A 17,196-nucleotide genomic window follows, 5' to 3' on the forward strand; every position below is an offset into this window, starting at 1 on the left:
TGTTGCAGATAAAACTTCTGAAACTAAATAAGTTACAGGCTGTCTCTGCAGGCTCTGAGGTTGAATGAGAATGTGTGACCACAAGGGAGATCAGAATAATGCCAGTCTAAGAATGGATGCAAATTTCACTCTTTTTTTTTCTGCCCACAGTGTGATGTCAGAATGATAAAATTAGCAAGTTCCTATGTACACAGACTGATGGAGTTCTAAATTATCTAGCATGGGCATGATATGTAATTGCTTGAGAAAAACATTTGAATAAAAATTGCGGAATTGGGAAACTTTAGCTATTATTCATCAAAATTAATATTCATATTTTTTCCAGTTCATCAGAAAATGCTGTGTTGCATTAGTATATCCCCTTACCATAAAATTAGCTTCTGCTAATTTTATGCTCACAGCACAGAAATTAAAATCCTGGAATTGCTCATACTGAAAAGGAGCTATAAAACTGAAAAATGTAAGTTTTTTTTTCAACCTCTCTAATAGGTAGATATAACCTGGCATATTGACCATAACTTGCTAATTTATACCAGTCAGCTGTATTGGCAGGATTAATCTTGTAGACAAAAATCCAGGGTCAACCCTGATGAATGAATATGACGTTCCTTCCAAATTTAGCTGCATTGGCTTACTATGTTTTGAAACTGAGATGGAAAGTTCATGACCGTTTAAAGAGGGGAGCCAGAAGACTATCAAATTATTGATATCAAAAGGGAAATTATATTCCAGGAATGTTATATCTGATCAAACCGCAAGCACCTTATTTGATCAAACAAACTTTTTACTGTGCACTGAATAAATAAGAAGACTTAAAGAATTTTCACTTACTACTTGCAATAAAGAAAGATACCCAAATCCTACGTTATCAAAGTTGACTTTCACATTTTTCCATCTGGCAGTTTCATTTGCATTTATGAGATTCTCACACTCAGACATATTGGCAACTTCATCAATTTTAAACATTTCGCCAGTTGTGGTATTAACACAATGGTAGAATTTGCCAGCAAACAGGTTTACTCCCATGATGCTGAAAATCAGCCAGAATATAAGACAAACAAGAAGCACGTTCATGATGGATGGAATTGCTCCAAGAAGGGCATTCACAACCACCTAAGTACACAAATACGGGAGGAAAAGAAAACGGTGTAAGAATAGGTGCAAAACTGATATAATTATTCTGTTGCATGAATGCACAATTTACTACTTTTAAATTAAAGCAAATTCTAAAAGGCTGAATACTATTTTGAGTTTATCAGAGCAATGTTTTAAAATAATTTTTATATATTCAGCAAGACAAAAGATGAGAAAATCAAATTATCTGGATTAAAACAAAAATATGAATAGTGCTAACAATAATATGAAGATTTTTGATATCTATTAAAAAGAAATAGGTGTTAAAATTTCATAGAAAATAGAAAAACTAAACTATAACAAGAAAATAATTTAGCCATTATAACAAAATTGAATGTATTCTTTCTCCAAAATTAAAAACAGAAATATTAAGAATATTTAAATAAATGAAATGAAAATCAGCATATATTTCAAGGAGTGAACTTAACCATGCAGTTTTATTACAAAGATTGATTTCTTTGCATAAATAAGCCAGACACATTTGCAACATGTGCTTATCTAAGTAATCACATAGTTTATTTCAAGCTCCAGTCTTTATTAAGCAAAAAAGTTTATTTTAATTAAACATTTTGTGAAAAAATAAAGGGGTGAAAAATTCATAAATCTATATAGGGGTGTAATTAAAGAATCCAGAAACACTGAAATGCAGCATAACATAGTATCTAATTCCTTAATTATAATACTTATTCAAACTTATTAAAAAGATTGGGGATGAATGCTATCAAGAAACACACGTAGGTGAATATTAAGATCGTATTAGCAGAATCGTAGTAGAAATATGGATTGCTAAGGAAAAAGGAATTACTTTTGCCGATTGTCTCCTTATTTTAAAGCTCCCTGAAAATCTATTCTCATGGAGAAGCGCTATTGGGTAGAGGGAATCAATGGATCTGTGATTCTGCAGGAGCCTCTGGTAGATCAAATCTCCTTCCTTGAAAAACCTGGCACCTTTAGTAATCCAGTCTAAGGTTTATGCCCTAGTTGCTGCAGGATTGTAGGGGGAGGGGGAAGGGAAACTAAAAAGTATTAAAATCTGTGTTAAAAAGTATGTTAAACATCATATGCAAAGATTGCTTCACTTTTGGAATCCCTGTCCATAAAACTAAATTTTACTGTTTGGAAAGAGAAGGGAGATGAGTCTGAACCACTCTGTTTATTGTTTATTACACTAATAGGAATTTATTTTTATTTTAAATTAAAAAGGTTTCTCTTTGAATAATTCAAATGTTTCAACTAAGAAACAGAACTGTGTATGCAAGACCCAAGTGTGACTTATATTTAGTATGAGGTCTAACATGCAAAGATAGCAATTGAATCAGCAAAATACAGCTTTCTATAGCAATAGTAATAGCTCTTAGACTTATATACCACTTCACAGTGCTTTATAGCACTCTCTAAGTGGTTTACAGTCAGCATATTGCCCTCAACAATCTGGGTCCTCATTTTACTAACCTCGGAAGGATGGAAGGCTGAGTTAACTTTGAGCTGGTGAGAATTGATCTGCTGGCAGTCGGCAGTCAGCAGAATTAGTCTGCAATACTATACTATTAATAGAGCACACCATGGCTCTATATAATTAACTATGTTTTAAAAACATTTTATTCTATCTTTGATTTTATATATCTTTGATGTAATACCCTATATGATACTGAAAAGATAGATGTTTCTCACCCTGTGCAACTTCCAAATGTGTGGATGTCAACTCTTAGAATTCTCAGTATTGGCTATGCTGGCTGGGAGATTCTGGGAGTTGAAGTTCACACATAAGGAAATCATCAAGGTTGAGGAACCCAGATTAGAATGAAAGAAAACTAATGCAGGGGTGTCAAACTGCTGGCCCGCGGGCAGGACGCGTCATCTGGAAGCCGCACCCACCCCATTGCCAGCAATGGCAAAACCGTTCTGAACTAATGGAAGCCATACCTTATCCTACACAACCTTTTTGGCTATGCTGAAAACAAGCAAAATGAAGCACAAATGTGGAAACAAGGGGGAAATAGGTCTCACTAAAATAAAAATTGGTGCATGAAGTTGCACTATTGTCCAACAGTGGACAATAATGCAACTTCATGCACCAATTTTTACTCACTGTGAATAATATGAAACAACATGGAAAGATCATTCCTTCTCTGAAAAAACTGCAACACTATGGATTCTCAAGTGAAGCCATTCTGATGAGTGGCTATAGTCAAGCACTTATTGAATCCAAATAACATGCTACCAGTATAAGGTTCAAATGGATCAGTCTACCCAACGCAGGAATAGGTTCCTAAATAGTAAGTCTCTGTTTAAAGGAAGATTGGGCAAGTTTCTTAAACCAAATAACTATGCCTAAACCAAATAACTATGCCTAAACTCAGAAGAGCACATTTCAATGTCCTCTCAAGGGCAGTTCTTAAGGGCAAATATAATTTTTTTTTTACAAGCTAAGATTGTGACCTTGTTCAGAAAACTCCATTAAATCCAACCTCATATTTTATTTACTGGGTCTTCTATATGGATATAAGGACTCACTTTATAATCCCACTGGTGAAATAACTAGACAATTTTGATGTATGTATGTATGTATGTATGTATGTTCTGTATGTAACTTTTATCAAACTAATATGCTTTCATTTCTTTGAATATGGCAAAAGAATTTATACCATCTATAAAACTAGACATGTCCTGATCATCTCAGCTATAGTACCTACCAATAATTTTGTAATGTTTAATTGTATTTGAAATCAAAATTATTTAATTATGTAAATTATTTTATTAACTAGAGGAATTCTAGTTGGTGATCATAATAGAGATTATTATAACTAAAACCCCTCCTAAAAGAGTAGTTAACCTGTTTTTTAAAATTATACTTATTAGCAAACTGGAACATCAGTAAAACTGCAGACGTATTCTGTTTTTGAAAGGCAATAAACTCATACACAACATTTTTAAGCATTAGAATTGGTTCGGTTCATGATTTGTGGAGAGTCATGTTAAAAATTATAATAAGAGAGTATTTCATAATACAAGAAATTTTGGAAGAACTGGATTTAATAAAATGGAGTCTTCTATGAGGACTAATTTGCTGGCAATCTCAGTCAGCAGATGTTGAGGGGTGAAGAATAGATAAAACCATATTTGCCAAGTGACCTGCTTTGCAATGCTGAAGCTTCCCTATGTCCTTCAGCTGCAGTGAAAGATGCTTCTCTATTCCCAATGTTGAAACAAAGTTCAACTCAAAGTTAACCACATTCATATGGGATGCAGCATGTTTGGAAACTGCAGTTCCTCCACCTCATACAGTTTATCATTACAGATGGTGAATGTGAAAGATTAGATTCCTAAGCATATGGTGGAAGAGCTGTAGAAGTATTTCCTAATTTTTCTCTACACAGTCAAAATATACACAGACCTTCCTTACTCCAATCCCTTCTCAGCTAACCTGTATCCTTATTTTTCTGTCTTGAAAAATAGAAAAGGCAGCATGTTCTCTCTATGAATACTATTTGCAGATCTTAAGAGATAGTGAAGATAGCAGCAATGATTGCCGTCTGGGCTGCATTACATAAGGGTACCACGATCCTACTAGTTAACTAGTACAAATACAGAAAGATGCTCTATTTTTAGTCTTCAGGACTAGCCCTGTTTCCCTTGAGAGGAAAAGAAAGGTTCGTGTTCAACTCAGTAATGAAACTTAGCCTTTAAACAGGTAATTTTCAACTCTGGCATCTCAGTGGGTTTCATAGTTGGCTGGAAATTTACACACTGACAAAATTTTTAAGCCATTCTATAATGCAAATGCCTTTTTGACACTTTAACATTTACATTATGACAATCCTCACATCTGAAGAATTTCATCTGAGGAAAAGTTATTACTGTCAAACAGAAAATAATGGAAATATAAGGATGCTCTTGTGTATAATACTCACTGGCATCATCTCAAGTTGTGATGAGCTAAGGTGATAGATAGAGAGCACCTTAGGTAGCAGAGATGGGGAAAAGCAACCTCACCAGATTGCCATCTGTTAAATGGAAATAGCTGGTGCAATAGGCCCACTGTGATTGCCATTGTGGGAGAACGCCCATTTCATGCCCACCAATTCCAAAAGTTAGGGACAGCAGGTTTAGACGAAGTAGCAATTATCTATAACTTACACAAGTCCCAGTTAATAATTACAGACCCAACACATGTTATCAAAACCTGGCTTAGTGAAGGGTATAATGTTGACTTGTCAGAGAAAGGTCTTTCAGCAACCTTATCATCAGGGCTAGGGGTGTAAGGAAGGTCCATCTGTTAAGGACAGTAGCGGATTTTGTTAGTTTTTTGCAGTTCCATATTTGAAGTGGGGAATGAGGGAGCCGAGGCTGCTTTTTTATATCGGCAACAATGCTCTGGAATGACCTCTCTGTGGAGAACAGACTTTCGCCTGCTGGCTTTCAGGAAACTACCAAAAACGGAATGATTCTGAAGGGCATCCTCTTAACTTAATCATTGTGCCAACTTATTAGAGTCCCCTTTTGCTCTTGATTTTCTTTTTTTATTGGAACTATTCTTGTGTAATCATTTGTTTCTGGGTATCTGTGGGTATTTTAATAGTTGTTATATTGTACACTCTGTAAGCTGCTGGGAGTTGTTAAAATGTAACTATGTACGGTAAGTTTATTAATCAAGCAAGCAAACTAACTGAAGAAGAACTAAGATCAAATCACTATTATTGGTGGTTTCACAGTTGCAGAAATCTGATAGGGCAGGTTGATGGCATGACAGTTGGACCACTGCAAAAAGATGATTTGAGTAAATTACATTGAAACATTGTAATGATTTGAGTAAATTACATTGAAACATTAAGGGAATGACTTTAACAAATAGTTTTGGTAATCAAGAATTTTAAGAACCTGTGACTGCACCTTTTCCTCACAAGGAGCCAATATTTTCAAAATGAGATATTGTAATAGAACTGGTTAAATCTTAAACTTTGCATCTGACATTTCTTTACATAAGTTTAAATGCTCATAGTTTCATAAGTGATTAACAAAACATGACTAAAAAAAGAGAAAAAAATAGTTGTTAATGTATTTTTATACTGTATTATACACTATTCATATAGAATGTAATAAAGTGTATACTCTAAATATGGTTACTGAAAAATAAGTATTGCTGAATTCAGTAAAGTTTTCTCCTAGTAAGTTGTGTTTAGGACTGCAACCTTATCACCTGAAAAAGTGCAATGTTTGGATCTCCACCTAGACTTGGAACTTATGGGACTTGATTTAGTAATGATTTAAGATCCACTAATATTACAGGTAGTCCTGGACTTACATCCATAATGGAGCCTGCTAATTACAATCATAAGTCATGAGAATCAGAAAGCAGATCATCATGTTACCAATCTAATTTTATGACTATTTTTTGGTGGTTGTTAAGTGAATGCAGCAGTTGTTAAGCAAATGTGGTGGTTGTAAAGCAAATCCATTGTTCACTATGGGGTGTTTTTGCCAAAATCTGAAAGCACTGGTTTTTGGCACAAACATTGTAAATTGTGATCATGTGACTGCAAGATGCTACAAACAGTCATAAAAGTGGGCTAGTTGCCATGATTGAGCAGTGCTATCAGAACTTTAGAACTGCCTCATGTCTTTTTTTTGGGGGGGGGGGGCTCTGTTGTATGTGATCAGTTGAGGACTACCTGTAATTTCTCATTATTTAAAATGGGGCTTATGAATTATTACTTACATCCCACTGTTTATAACATTACTGTAATTATAATTTGCTCACAATTACAATGTAAGATATTCCTAATTTAAAAATATGTTTTATTTATATGAAATGTTTGAAGGGAATTGTCTCTGGAAAATCATATATATATATATATATATATATATATATATATATATATATATATATATATACATACATACATACATACATACATATATACACACACACACACACACACACACACACACACACACACAAAAGTTATAAAGATTTTCCAGTGTATACTCTTTAAATGGAAGGACTATAGAGCAAAAGTGTTTTGTTCTACCACTAAATTAGATTAATGTAAAAGTGAGTCTAGAATATGCAGTATTTCCCCTTTCACTTTTTAAACACCTTATTTGATTATCAGATTTACTAAACTGAAAGAGGCTCTTTTCAGTCACAGCCTGTTACTCCTTTTTTAATGAATACACAGCATTTCCCATCCTTTTTGGATTAAGCTTTACACAAAGGAAATAGTACAGTGGACTGAGTTGTGATTATGTCTACATTTTCTATGTCCAGTAAATACAGAAGGATTTATGTCTGTATATATTTGTACATCTCTACTAATATGTTACCATGGTAAACAGGCCCACACATCAGGCAAAACTATAGCCTGTTGATTTAATAGTTCTTGCTTTTTTAATATTTTTTTTTAGTTTTGTATGCTACCCAAGTTCCTTGAAGTTGGGCAGCCAATACATTTCAATGAATAATACTAAATAACCTATCATGTTTTACTGAATAAGCCACAACTAATTGGATTCACCAAATATGCTAAAGCATTAGTTATGACTTTAAAGCCACAGTGACTGAGTTCACATTACATAAAGCTGAAACCAAATCAATTCAATCTAATATGTGAACCAGGTGTGTTTTTGCTTTTCTTAACCAAGACTCTAATACCAGGTATGAAACAACCCTACCAGAGCAATGTCTTTTGTATGTGGAAAGGTACCTTAGGCTTTCATAGATTTTAACATTCTAATTGTGTTTCTCCTCTTTTTTTTTCTTTACACTGTGAAACAAATGATGGAAAAACAACTGTTCGGAAAAATAGTATGCCTCATTCATAAAAAATAAATACTTAATAATTGGGTCTGTAAACACTGAATGTTGTGATACTGTCAATTGCCAATTGTCATTATTTTGTCAATGTAAAGTGTGTTTTAATATATCTGCTGAATTACATAAAACTGTATTGATGATATTCAGGATAAAAATTTCTTTTTAATATTACTATCTCAAAAACTGGACTGGAAATTTGAAATATGATAAACTTTAAAGCAATCAGCCAGAAATGTGCGTAAGACATGCAAAACTAAAACTGCAAGGTGGATTAATTTTTTAAAAACTTTTTCTGCTTAACTGATCTAAGAGAAAGGTACCAAGCACGGCATAACATGCTTTCTTCCAGTGAGTTTACACATAAACACATGCTTTATTGCTATAAAAAGCAATCTCTAAATTTAGCAAAGCAATGGATATTGATATTGATTTTTCTATGTTAACAATAGCATACTTGAACTACAGCAAGAACTTTATATTACAGTAAATATTAAGAATGATAAATAGAAAGCAATATGCATATTCAAATCTCATTTTGCACTGAGATTAGAATACTCTCAATCTATAGCAGATATAAAAAGAGGTTATTTACTTTGCCTTCCAGCACCTATGTGGAGTTAAAGTGATTTAAATTTAGTTTTAAATATGTTTGAAGAACTATAACAAAAAAGATACGATTTTTAAAAATATTGTATTTTTGTTATATATATTTTTTGCTTATGAACAGATATTTTATAAATATTAAAAAGTTTGTCATATGTCACAGACTTACATTGTCCTTAGGCCTTGGGATAGTCTTCTGCGTAGAAATAGTTTTTACCAGTTTTTGAATAGAAAAATCATATAATGTTAATTTTAAAGTCCCACATTTAAATGTAAGTATGCAAATATGTAAAAATTAGTACCTGATATTTGGGAACAACTCAAACTAAAATTTTAAATTGTATGGAAAAACTATTTAAAGTTCTTTATTACCCATTTTGCCAATTAATTAAATGAAACCAAATACTTATAAGAATGTAGTTTATAGAATAATATTGATACTACATCTCACTTTCATTTAAATGCCACTCATCTAAAAATCTGTGTACAAGCATTTTCCTTGTAGCTTTTTCTATGAGGGTTCACTGAGAATTTCATTAGTTTCTTAACAATTTTTATATGTTGTCTTTTGTCTTCCAAATGAGACATCTTCTGAATGCCCATACTCAGCACCAGACTGCATGCTGCATTGCAGAAAAATATTGTATGTTGAGGCATTATAGGAATAAAGGGCCCAAAAGATCATCAGAATTTGTGAATCCTTGTTTTCCCCCAAATAAAAAACTGCTAGTACCTAATATCTAAAGATGTTCTTATTCCACAATCTGTTGCCGCACAGATAATAGTCGAACCCCAATTCTGTGATGTATATCATTGAACCACTGCTCCCCTTGAAGAGAGCAAAGAGATATTAATGGTTTGCAGGAGATGCTTCTTCGCCACCAGCCCATTCTTCCCTTCAGAATAAAACTGTTGGGGAAAGGTGTGTGGTAGCTGTTAGTGACTCCACAGAGCTGGTCAGTTAAGTATTTCAGTTAGTTTATGTGAATTCTTTTCCTGTTCACGAATCATTCATTAGCAGATACACTGATTTCTGTGAATGCGTATTTTTTAAAACATTTGGCCAAGTGCTATGGACTTGGTAAATTCTTTGTAGACTTTATCCTGATTATTATATCTCTTTAGTTCTGGCTGCAATGACTCTATTATTAGAATCAAATCCGATTTCCTTTGGTCCTTGATTCAATGAGGGACTTTTTAAAGGGGGAAGACCCATAGACAATGATGAATAACTAATACCAGTGTGTACACATAACACTCCTTTCCATCTAGAAAGCTTTAACTAGCAAAATTGTTCTGAATATAAAAATGAAACCAAATGCATTCTTATGTCCTGTCTTATGAACCAGATATGTATTAAAGTAATTTTTCATATTGCCATATTCTTGTGCACATATTACATGAACATTAAGCATTATTGCCATTTCTGAAGATTAATTAGAAAGGACTACAAAGCACAACAGTTTCCCAAACAATTGTGTCAACAAAAACATATTTGCAAGAATGTTCATGAATAGTAAAGAAAAAGAAGTATGAACATGGATAAACCAAACAGTCAGTTGAAAACTGAATGAATGTTCGTGAACACTACAGGAATTGACCAGCTCTTACCCTATTCCACTGCTGACTTCTCAATTCATGAATTTCTTGTTTAAAGGAATTTGTTGAAATTAAAGGGTGGTTAGATGCACCTGAAATTCATGTATCGAGTCAGTTTCAATTTACAATATTTCTTTTTTTAGAAATTTTGAAGAAAAGATATGCAACCTGATGGATACAATTTGAGGAAATGAGCTCCAATCTGAATCTCATTTCATGTATTGGTGATTTTTTTGTATTTGTTTTTTAATCTAAATACTATATAAACAGCGTATTGTTAGCTGTTCATCTCACTAGATAGGTTCTTTTATCATTATGCAAAAGCTGTTTCCTCTTATGTTTCCATGAAGTGGCAAAAAACATACTCTAAAAATAACATTTGAACGACATGCAGTTTGAATTAGATTGTATGCAGAGAGTAAATTCATATTTTCAACAGAAATATTTTGAATTTCACTACTGATTTCAGGACAGTCATAAATTCAACTACTAGCTTTAAGAAAGACAAGAAAACAGGGAGAAGACATAAGAATCTTTTCTGAGATAGGAATTAAGACAGGATCCTGACTTACCCAGAAAGCAACCGAATAATAATGCATGATTTGTGTAGATAATGCTGGAATTATTTTTAACTCTATTGAGAATTATTAGCTAGTGTGGGGAAAAAAAGAATCAATTGAATTGTTTGGTTAATTAGCCATTAACAGGTTTAGTCCAATTAAGGAGATTGTATTACATTTAAAGATTATAAAAATATCTCTGTATAGATCAATTAATAATTACCTTTGAATGCTACTAATATTTAAATGGTTCACTATAAAATGACTGAGAACTGATCTTATTTGAAAAATGAAGCTAGTCAAATGTGACCAGCTGAATGAAAGTCTAAATGTAGCCTGTGTGTATTCCATTCATTTTGATGAGAGCTGTTATTTTCCTATTAATTTCAATACTTAGGTCAGATTTACTGAGCACAGAATGCTGTTTTAAACAGGTGCACAACATAAAACTTTGTTCATGAAATAAAAATATGCAGAAGAAATCAAACCAAAATGACTAACTTTTGAAATTCCTATTAGCAAATGTGCTTTATTTAAGAACAAACTCCTCAAATTGGCTAGAAAGTAAAGTAATATAATCACCCAGCTAATATGTAGCATTAAAAAAGGCTTATATTTAGCTAATGAAATATTTTGCTTATCTGCTACTGATAAATATGCAATTGTATTAAAGGGCAGCATTTTTGCATGGATTGATCATTCTCCACAAGACATGCATGGAACATTCCTTAAATTTAGGCATGCATTTATTTATCATCAAGCTTCTTCGCATTTTTTTTCTTACCCTCATCCCTTCAAATCTTGATAAGGCTCTTAAAGGTCTCAATGCTCTCAGTGTCCTAAGGGATTTAATGGCACCAAGTTCTGAATAACCCAGCGCATTTGCTGTTAAACTAACCAAGGATACCTGTGGGGTGAAAAAAATGATAAATAAAATTATCCTTTGCATATTTTTGTGTTTAAAGCTATGGCATTTTTAGCAACGCACAGTCTGAAGGAACTATAGTACAAGAGACCTCCCAAAGATAAGCAGGTCCTTCCATGAACCTGAAATCCTTCAACATCAGGTTTGAACTAGGGGTATGTAGGGGTGTGAGGAATAGGTTGCTAGCACAATTTGCTAAACTGTATGTTGTTTAAATTAAGATTTATTAAATGAGCCATGACTGGGTTTATACAATTATTTTAGCCTTTCAGTATCCCAATTTTGGCATTGGATACACTGGGGTTCTAATGGGACAAATCTGGTTAAGCTTTTGTCCTGGTAATGTCAGCCAAATCACTCTAGCTTTTTTTTTTTTTTTTTACATGACTTGGATTCTTGGATTTGAGTGTGGCCTTTAAGGAAATGTTACATAAACTCAGACTATTCTTTAAGTTGTTTGGAGAGAGGTCTATGAACTGACTTCCATTTTTTAAATAACAGACTCCGGTTTCCTGAAAGTGCCAAACATTTTATAGAAATCAAGTTTTCCAATGGCATATTGATCGAAATGAATAACAACATAAAATGTTAAAAGAGAACAAGTTGTGGCAATTTTATAAAGAGTTTAATATATAATACCCTATATAGCAAGAAAAGTTATTCTGACATTGGATTATTATGTAGCCCAAATAATAGCAGGACTAGGTGGAAACCATAAATAATACAAAGAGAAGGTCAAAAAGAGAAATTAGAAAACTGGGGAAGTGAACCAAATGGAAAAACTTTAACAGACTACAGAGCATGGTTAGCTGACTGGAATCCTAAACAAGATTACTTTATACCATGATTATTCAACTTTTGGGCTTGTCACAGCTGCACTGAGTGAAGAGGAATTGTTTTGGGCTGCATATAAAATATACTATATAGTTAATGTACCGTAAATGCCGGCGTACAAGGCGACCCGGCGTATAAGACGACCCCCGTCTTTATAGCCGGGCCGCATTCCTAGAACGTCGTCTTATACGCCGGAAACTACCAGTATTTCCGGCGTATAAGATGACGCGGCGTATAAGACGACCCCCATCTTTGGCGCCGATTTCAGCGCTCGCGGAAGTTGCCTTATATGCCGGCATTTACGGTATATCAGTCACATAATAACATTAAAAGTTTATGATCTTGTGGGGCTGTATTACTATCTGGGGTCTCCTGCAGCCTGCAGGTTGTGGATTGGACCCGCCTGCTTTATACTGTAAAATTTTAGTGCAGATTCTACTTGCAGACATAAATAATATGGGATACCTACATCAACAATCAAGAAATCCAGCCAGCACCAGGCATTAGTAAAGTATGTTTGATATCCATATGCTACCCATTTCAGAAGCATTTCAAGAATAAAGATGTAAGTGAAGACTTTGTCAGCATATTCCAGTATGGTCTTGATGGTTTTCCTCTGTTCTATGTATATGTCTTCAAAGGCCTGTAAATGGTAACCCACAACATTTAATCTATATTATAATGGAACAATCTCTTTTGTGGCCCTCAAAACACTCCCAGATTACATTTTCTATGATTGAATTTGGTGGGAAATTGTCAAATAATAACTGATTTCAAATGGAAATGGATACTCTCATGCAATGGCTGAAATATAATAAAGTAGTATTAAAAATGCTGAAATGCCCCTCGATGGCTCTACCCATTCATGTGGTTCTCAATGGCAAAAATATTTATTTAGATCAGTGGTTCTCAACCTGTGGGTCGGGACCCCATTTGGGGTCGAACGACCATTTCACGGGGGTCGCCAAACAACGCAGTCCGCCATTTTTTCCCCCTTTTCCTTAGCTGTGCTACTCCCTTTTATTCTATTGGCTTTTGAAAGCCAATAGAATAGACTCTCTTGAATAGAGTCTAATTCTATTGGCTTTCAAAAGCCAATAGGAATTGTCCAGGCTGTCTCTGCCCTGCTGAGCCCGCCAAAAGTCCCATTCTGCAAACGGTGCTGCACCAGTTGAGTAGTCCTTGACTTACAACTGGTTGAGTAGTCCTTGACTTATGACCGGTTGGGGGTCGCGGCATTAAAAAGATTGAGAACCACTGATTTAGATCTACCCACAAAATTTTACCTTCCCCTCCTCCAGGTATAAAGGATGTACTGTAATCTATTCAAAGGTTTCTCCAGTTCCAAAAAATTATTTCATTTGATTTTGTTTCAGACATCGCAAATAGTTTTATAATTATAATGTAACCCCCTGCCTTCATTTTTTTAAAAAAAAATTCATTATTTTTACTTACCAAAGCACCACTGCTAAGGAGAATCATAAAAACAATGAAGGTTTCAAACCAGTTGTGTTCAACTATTCGGAAACAGGTTTTTCTGAGACTCCACCATTGCTTTCCTCTTCCATCTTCTACACTAACTTGACAACACTTGAACCTTTGTACACAACCTAAAATGTATTAAACGTTAAAAAGGTGAAAAAGAAACAAAAAGAGTTTTATATTTCTTGATCTAAGACTGTCTGACAATGAACTATAGCCCTTTTCATGATTATTTTTCTATTTTATTAAGTAGACCTATATCTTATCCTTCAATAAGGAGGACTATGTACCACTTTGTTCTCCAACTTTAATTTATTATACATCCATGAAATAGGCTGGACAGAGAAAGCTTAGAGTATCTAGTAGGCATCTGTAGCAAGGTAGAGGAGAACCTAGCGTCCCAGCTCCTAATCCAACATCTGTAACCACCAAACTGTATACACTCAAAACATGCTTTGCATTCCTTTTAAATGTATGTCTTCTAGGAATAAACTAACAAAATGTTGGATACTTAATCTTCCCTGACCTTCTGTAAAACAAGCTTCAGGTTCAAGAGCCTCCTCAGGTTCTACCACTGCTTGTTCTTCACCAGGTTGCCCAATATCAACTGTGCTTCCTTCTGATGATGAGCTAAAAGAATTTAGTTTCTGTTAAAGGAGAAAAAAATTGTAGTTAACACAGTCTAAAATAACCGATTAAAAAAAGCCCAGCCATCCTTTTAAAATGTTATATGGTCTCTTTGGAAAAATGATAAACGTTAATCAGAAATAGGAACATTATTCTGAGCTATCTATTGCAAATTTAGCGTATGGACAAAGAAGGATTTACTGCTCCTTATAATGTAGGTCTGCACTCAGTAAACAAGTCTGTGAATGTTTAGTGATTTTGTAATGGTATCTGTCAGTCCCATTTCTCAGGCAAAGTTAATTAAAGCCTAATGCTAAGGTATGATTACATAACGATAGCATTGTATCTTGAGGAAAACAACAGCGTTTTACACAATAACTGGTAAAAAAGTAATATCCAGAGAACAATGTGGCTAATTGCGTTCTGAAATTAACGATGACTGAATATCACATGGAACATTTGGAATTTCAAACTGGAAATCTCATAGACTGCATTAATGGTTGCTGCATTAATTCCATTGAAATAACTAAGAACTAAAGAAGTGAAAACCAGAATATGAGAAGGAAACAAGGATGTAGGAGTTCAAATAAAAGCAGAGAGGAAGGTTACTGGTGAAAATTTTCATGATAAGCCCAGAATAAAAAAGATAAAAGCCTGTGAAGGGGAAGAGAAAATGAAAAGAAAGAATAGCTGCTTAGATAACTATTTTCTATCTCTGTTCAATCATCCAAAGTTTCTCTTTTTCTCTTTTGCTTTCTTATAAAGATGAGGAATCAAATACAAAAGAAGAATCCAATTAAACAGGAAGGAGAAGATGGAAAATACAGCTGCAATCAGATTTTTAAAATAATCAATATCTAAGCATGCTGTGTTTTATAAAGCCCTATAAGTGGTACAAGATATTGGTTTTCGGTTTTTACTGGGAAGTATGGCATACTTTTAAAAAATAATACTCTGAACTCTCACATTGCAGTAGTTTTTTTTAAAGTAGTAGTCATGTTATTGTGGATTTCTATCATCATTATAGGTCATGGAATACTTTGCCACAGATTTTAATAGTTTGCACTATAGAAACCAGGGGATCACCAACACAACATGGTGCCAGTACGAAATTGGCTCTAGGGTTGGTCAAAGCAGATGATTTCAAGAGTGGAGACGGCATTTTTGGTCTGCCTGAAATGGGAGCCTAGCAAATTTGTCATATGGGACTTTGTGGACTGTCGGTTCTCCCTTTGGTGGAAACCTGTATCAGTTCTTACTTCCAAGCTTCTGGACTTAAACAAGCTATTCTGATTCAAGATGGTTGCTTTAGATAGATAGATAGATAGATAGATAGATAGATAGATAGATAGATAGATAGATAGATAGCTATAGATATATCTGATATTTTGTACATTTCTAGACTCATTGATCAATTTTAATTTCCCCTCCCCCAACAGCCCTTGCTTTGACTGAGCTAAGCTGGAAAGAATGACAAGAATCTGAAAACAATTTAAACTATCTAGATCACGTGTCCCCAACCCCTGGTCCCTGAACCAGCACCAGTCTGCGGCATGCCAGAAACTGGGCTGGGCAAACAAGTGAAGGAACCAGTCCCTAGTGGCCAAAAGGTTGGGGGCTGCTGATTTAGGTCACCCCTGGCTGCATTTTAAAATAGGATTCCTGGAATTTATTTGTTTCACTGAGAATTCACTGAAGATTTACTACTCTAGCCACTATAATAGTACACTATAGTTACAAATATTGTGGGAAACACATATAAATTTCTAATATTACCATATTAGAAATTTATATGTGTTTCCCACAATAATTCCAATTATATATTGGAATGTAATTATATGCAAGTGGTAATGATGACAAGGTAGCTTAGACGTCTTCCTTCCTTCCTTCCTTCCTTCCTTCCTTCCTTCCTTCCTTCCTTCCTTTTTATTTCTTTCTTCTAATTACTATCCCTCACATAGCTCCCTGTCATAGGAATGAGGTGGAGGGGTTAAAGATTTAGCATGAGGAAGAGGGAATTTTTGTTTCTATAGCCTAACAGCAGCAAGGATACGGAAATGATGATTTTTTTTGTATGTGCGCTTTCCTACTGGTAAGCTGGATTTAACTGATAGTGGGTTGACCGTGTTCCCTGGAATACCAGATTCATTTCAAGCAACTATCGTTTTCAACAGAGCCTTTGTCACTTGATTGTAACTAATTAAGATACTGGAATTAACTTGGGTCTTATCAAAATATTGTGGTACTCTTTTCTGAATCCCATAAAAAAAGGTAAAGCTTTACCCTGCCAGTCATGTCTGACTCTAGGGGGCAGGCTCATCTCTGATTCCCAGCCAAAGAGCCAGCGTTGTCCAAAGACATTTCCATGGTCATGTGGCTGGCATGACTATAGGCCGAAGCCACATGGAACACTCAAATCTTTATGCTATCATTTCGAAGATTTCATTTTCCTACTAATTTGGATTATGATATAAGAAATGTGACAGGGTTGGATTTATAGAAGTAATGCTAGTGAAATCGATGGTAGATTCCCTTTTAGGTGTCTCTTTTATTTACTTACTATACATTTATACTACTATATGTCCTTTTTCTTGCTTAGCAACCACAATCTGTCCCTT

At 34.4% G+C, this 17,196-nt stretch overlaps 1 protein-coding gene across 8 annotated transcripts in view; it reads right to left on the reverse strand.

Annotated features, from left to right (window-relative positions):
• LOC120303067 (sodium channel protein type 1 subunit alpha) overlaps positions 1–17,196 on the reverse strand; it is a 103,843-nt gene that overhangs the window by 11,629 nt on the left and 75,018 nt on the right. For all 8 annotated transcript variants that reach the window (XM_039332213.1, XM_039332209.1, XM_039332206.1 and 5 more), the window contains 5 exons: positions 14,478–14,598; positions 13,925–14,079; positions 12,939–13,112; positions 11,495–11,617; positions 832–1,113 (listed from right to left, as the gene is read on the reverse strand). In XM_039332213.1, coding sequence (XP_039188147.1) covers positions 832–1,113; positions 11,495–11,617; positions 12,939–13,112; positions 13,925–14,079; positions 14,478–14,598 — 855 coding nt within the window. The remainder of the gene's footprint in view (positions 1–831; positions 1,114–11,494; positions 11,618–12,938; positions 13,113–13,924; positions 14,080–14,477; positions 14,599–17,196) is intronic.

Source organism: Crotalus tigris, unplaced genomic scaffold, assembly GCF_016545835.1.
Source record: "Crotalus tigris isolate CLP2741 ecotype Arizona unplaced genomic scaffold, ASM1654583v1 scf7180000024454.734221, whole genome shotgun sequence".
In the NCBI taxonomy this organism is placed as follows: Eukaryota; Metazoa; Chordata; class Lepidosauria; order Squamata; family Viperidae; genus Crotalus; species Crotalus tigris.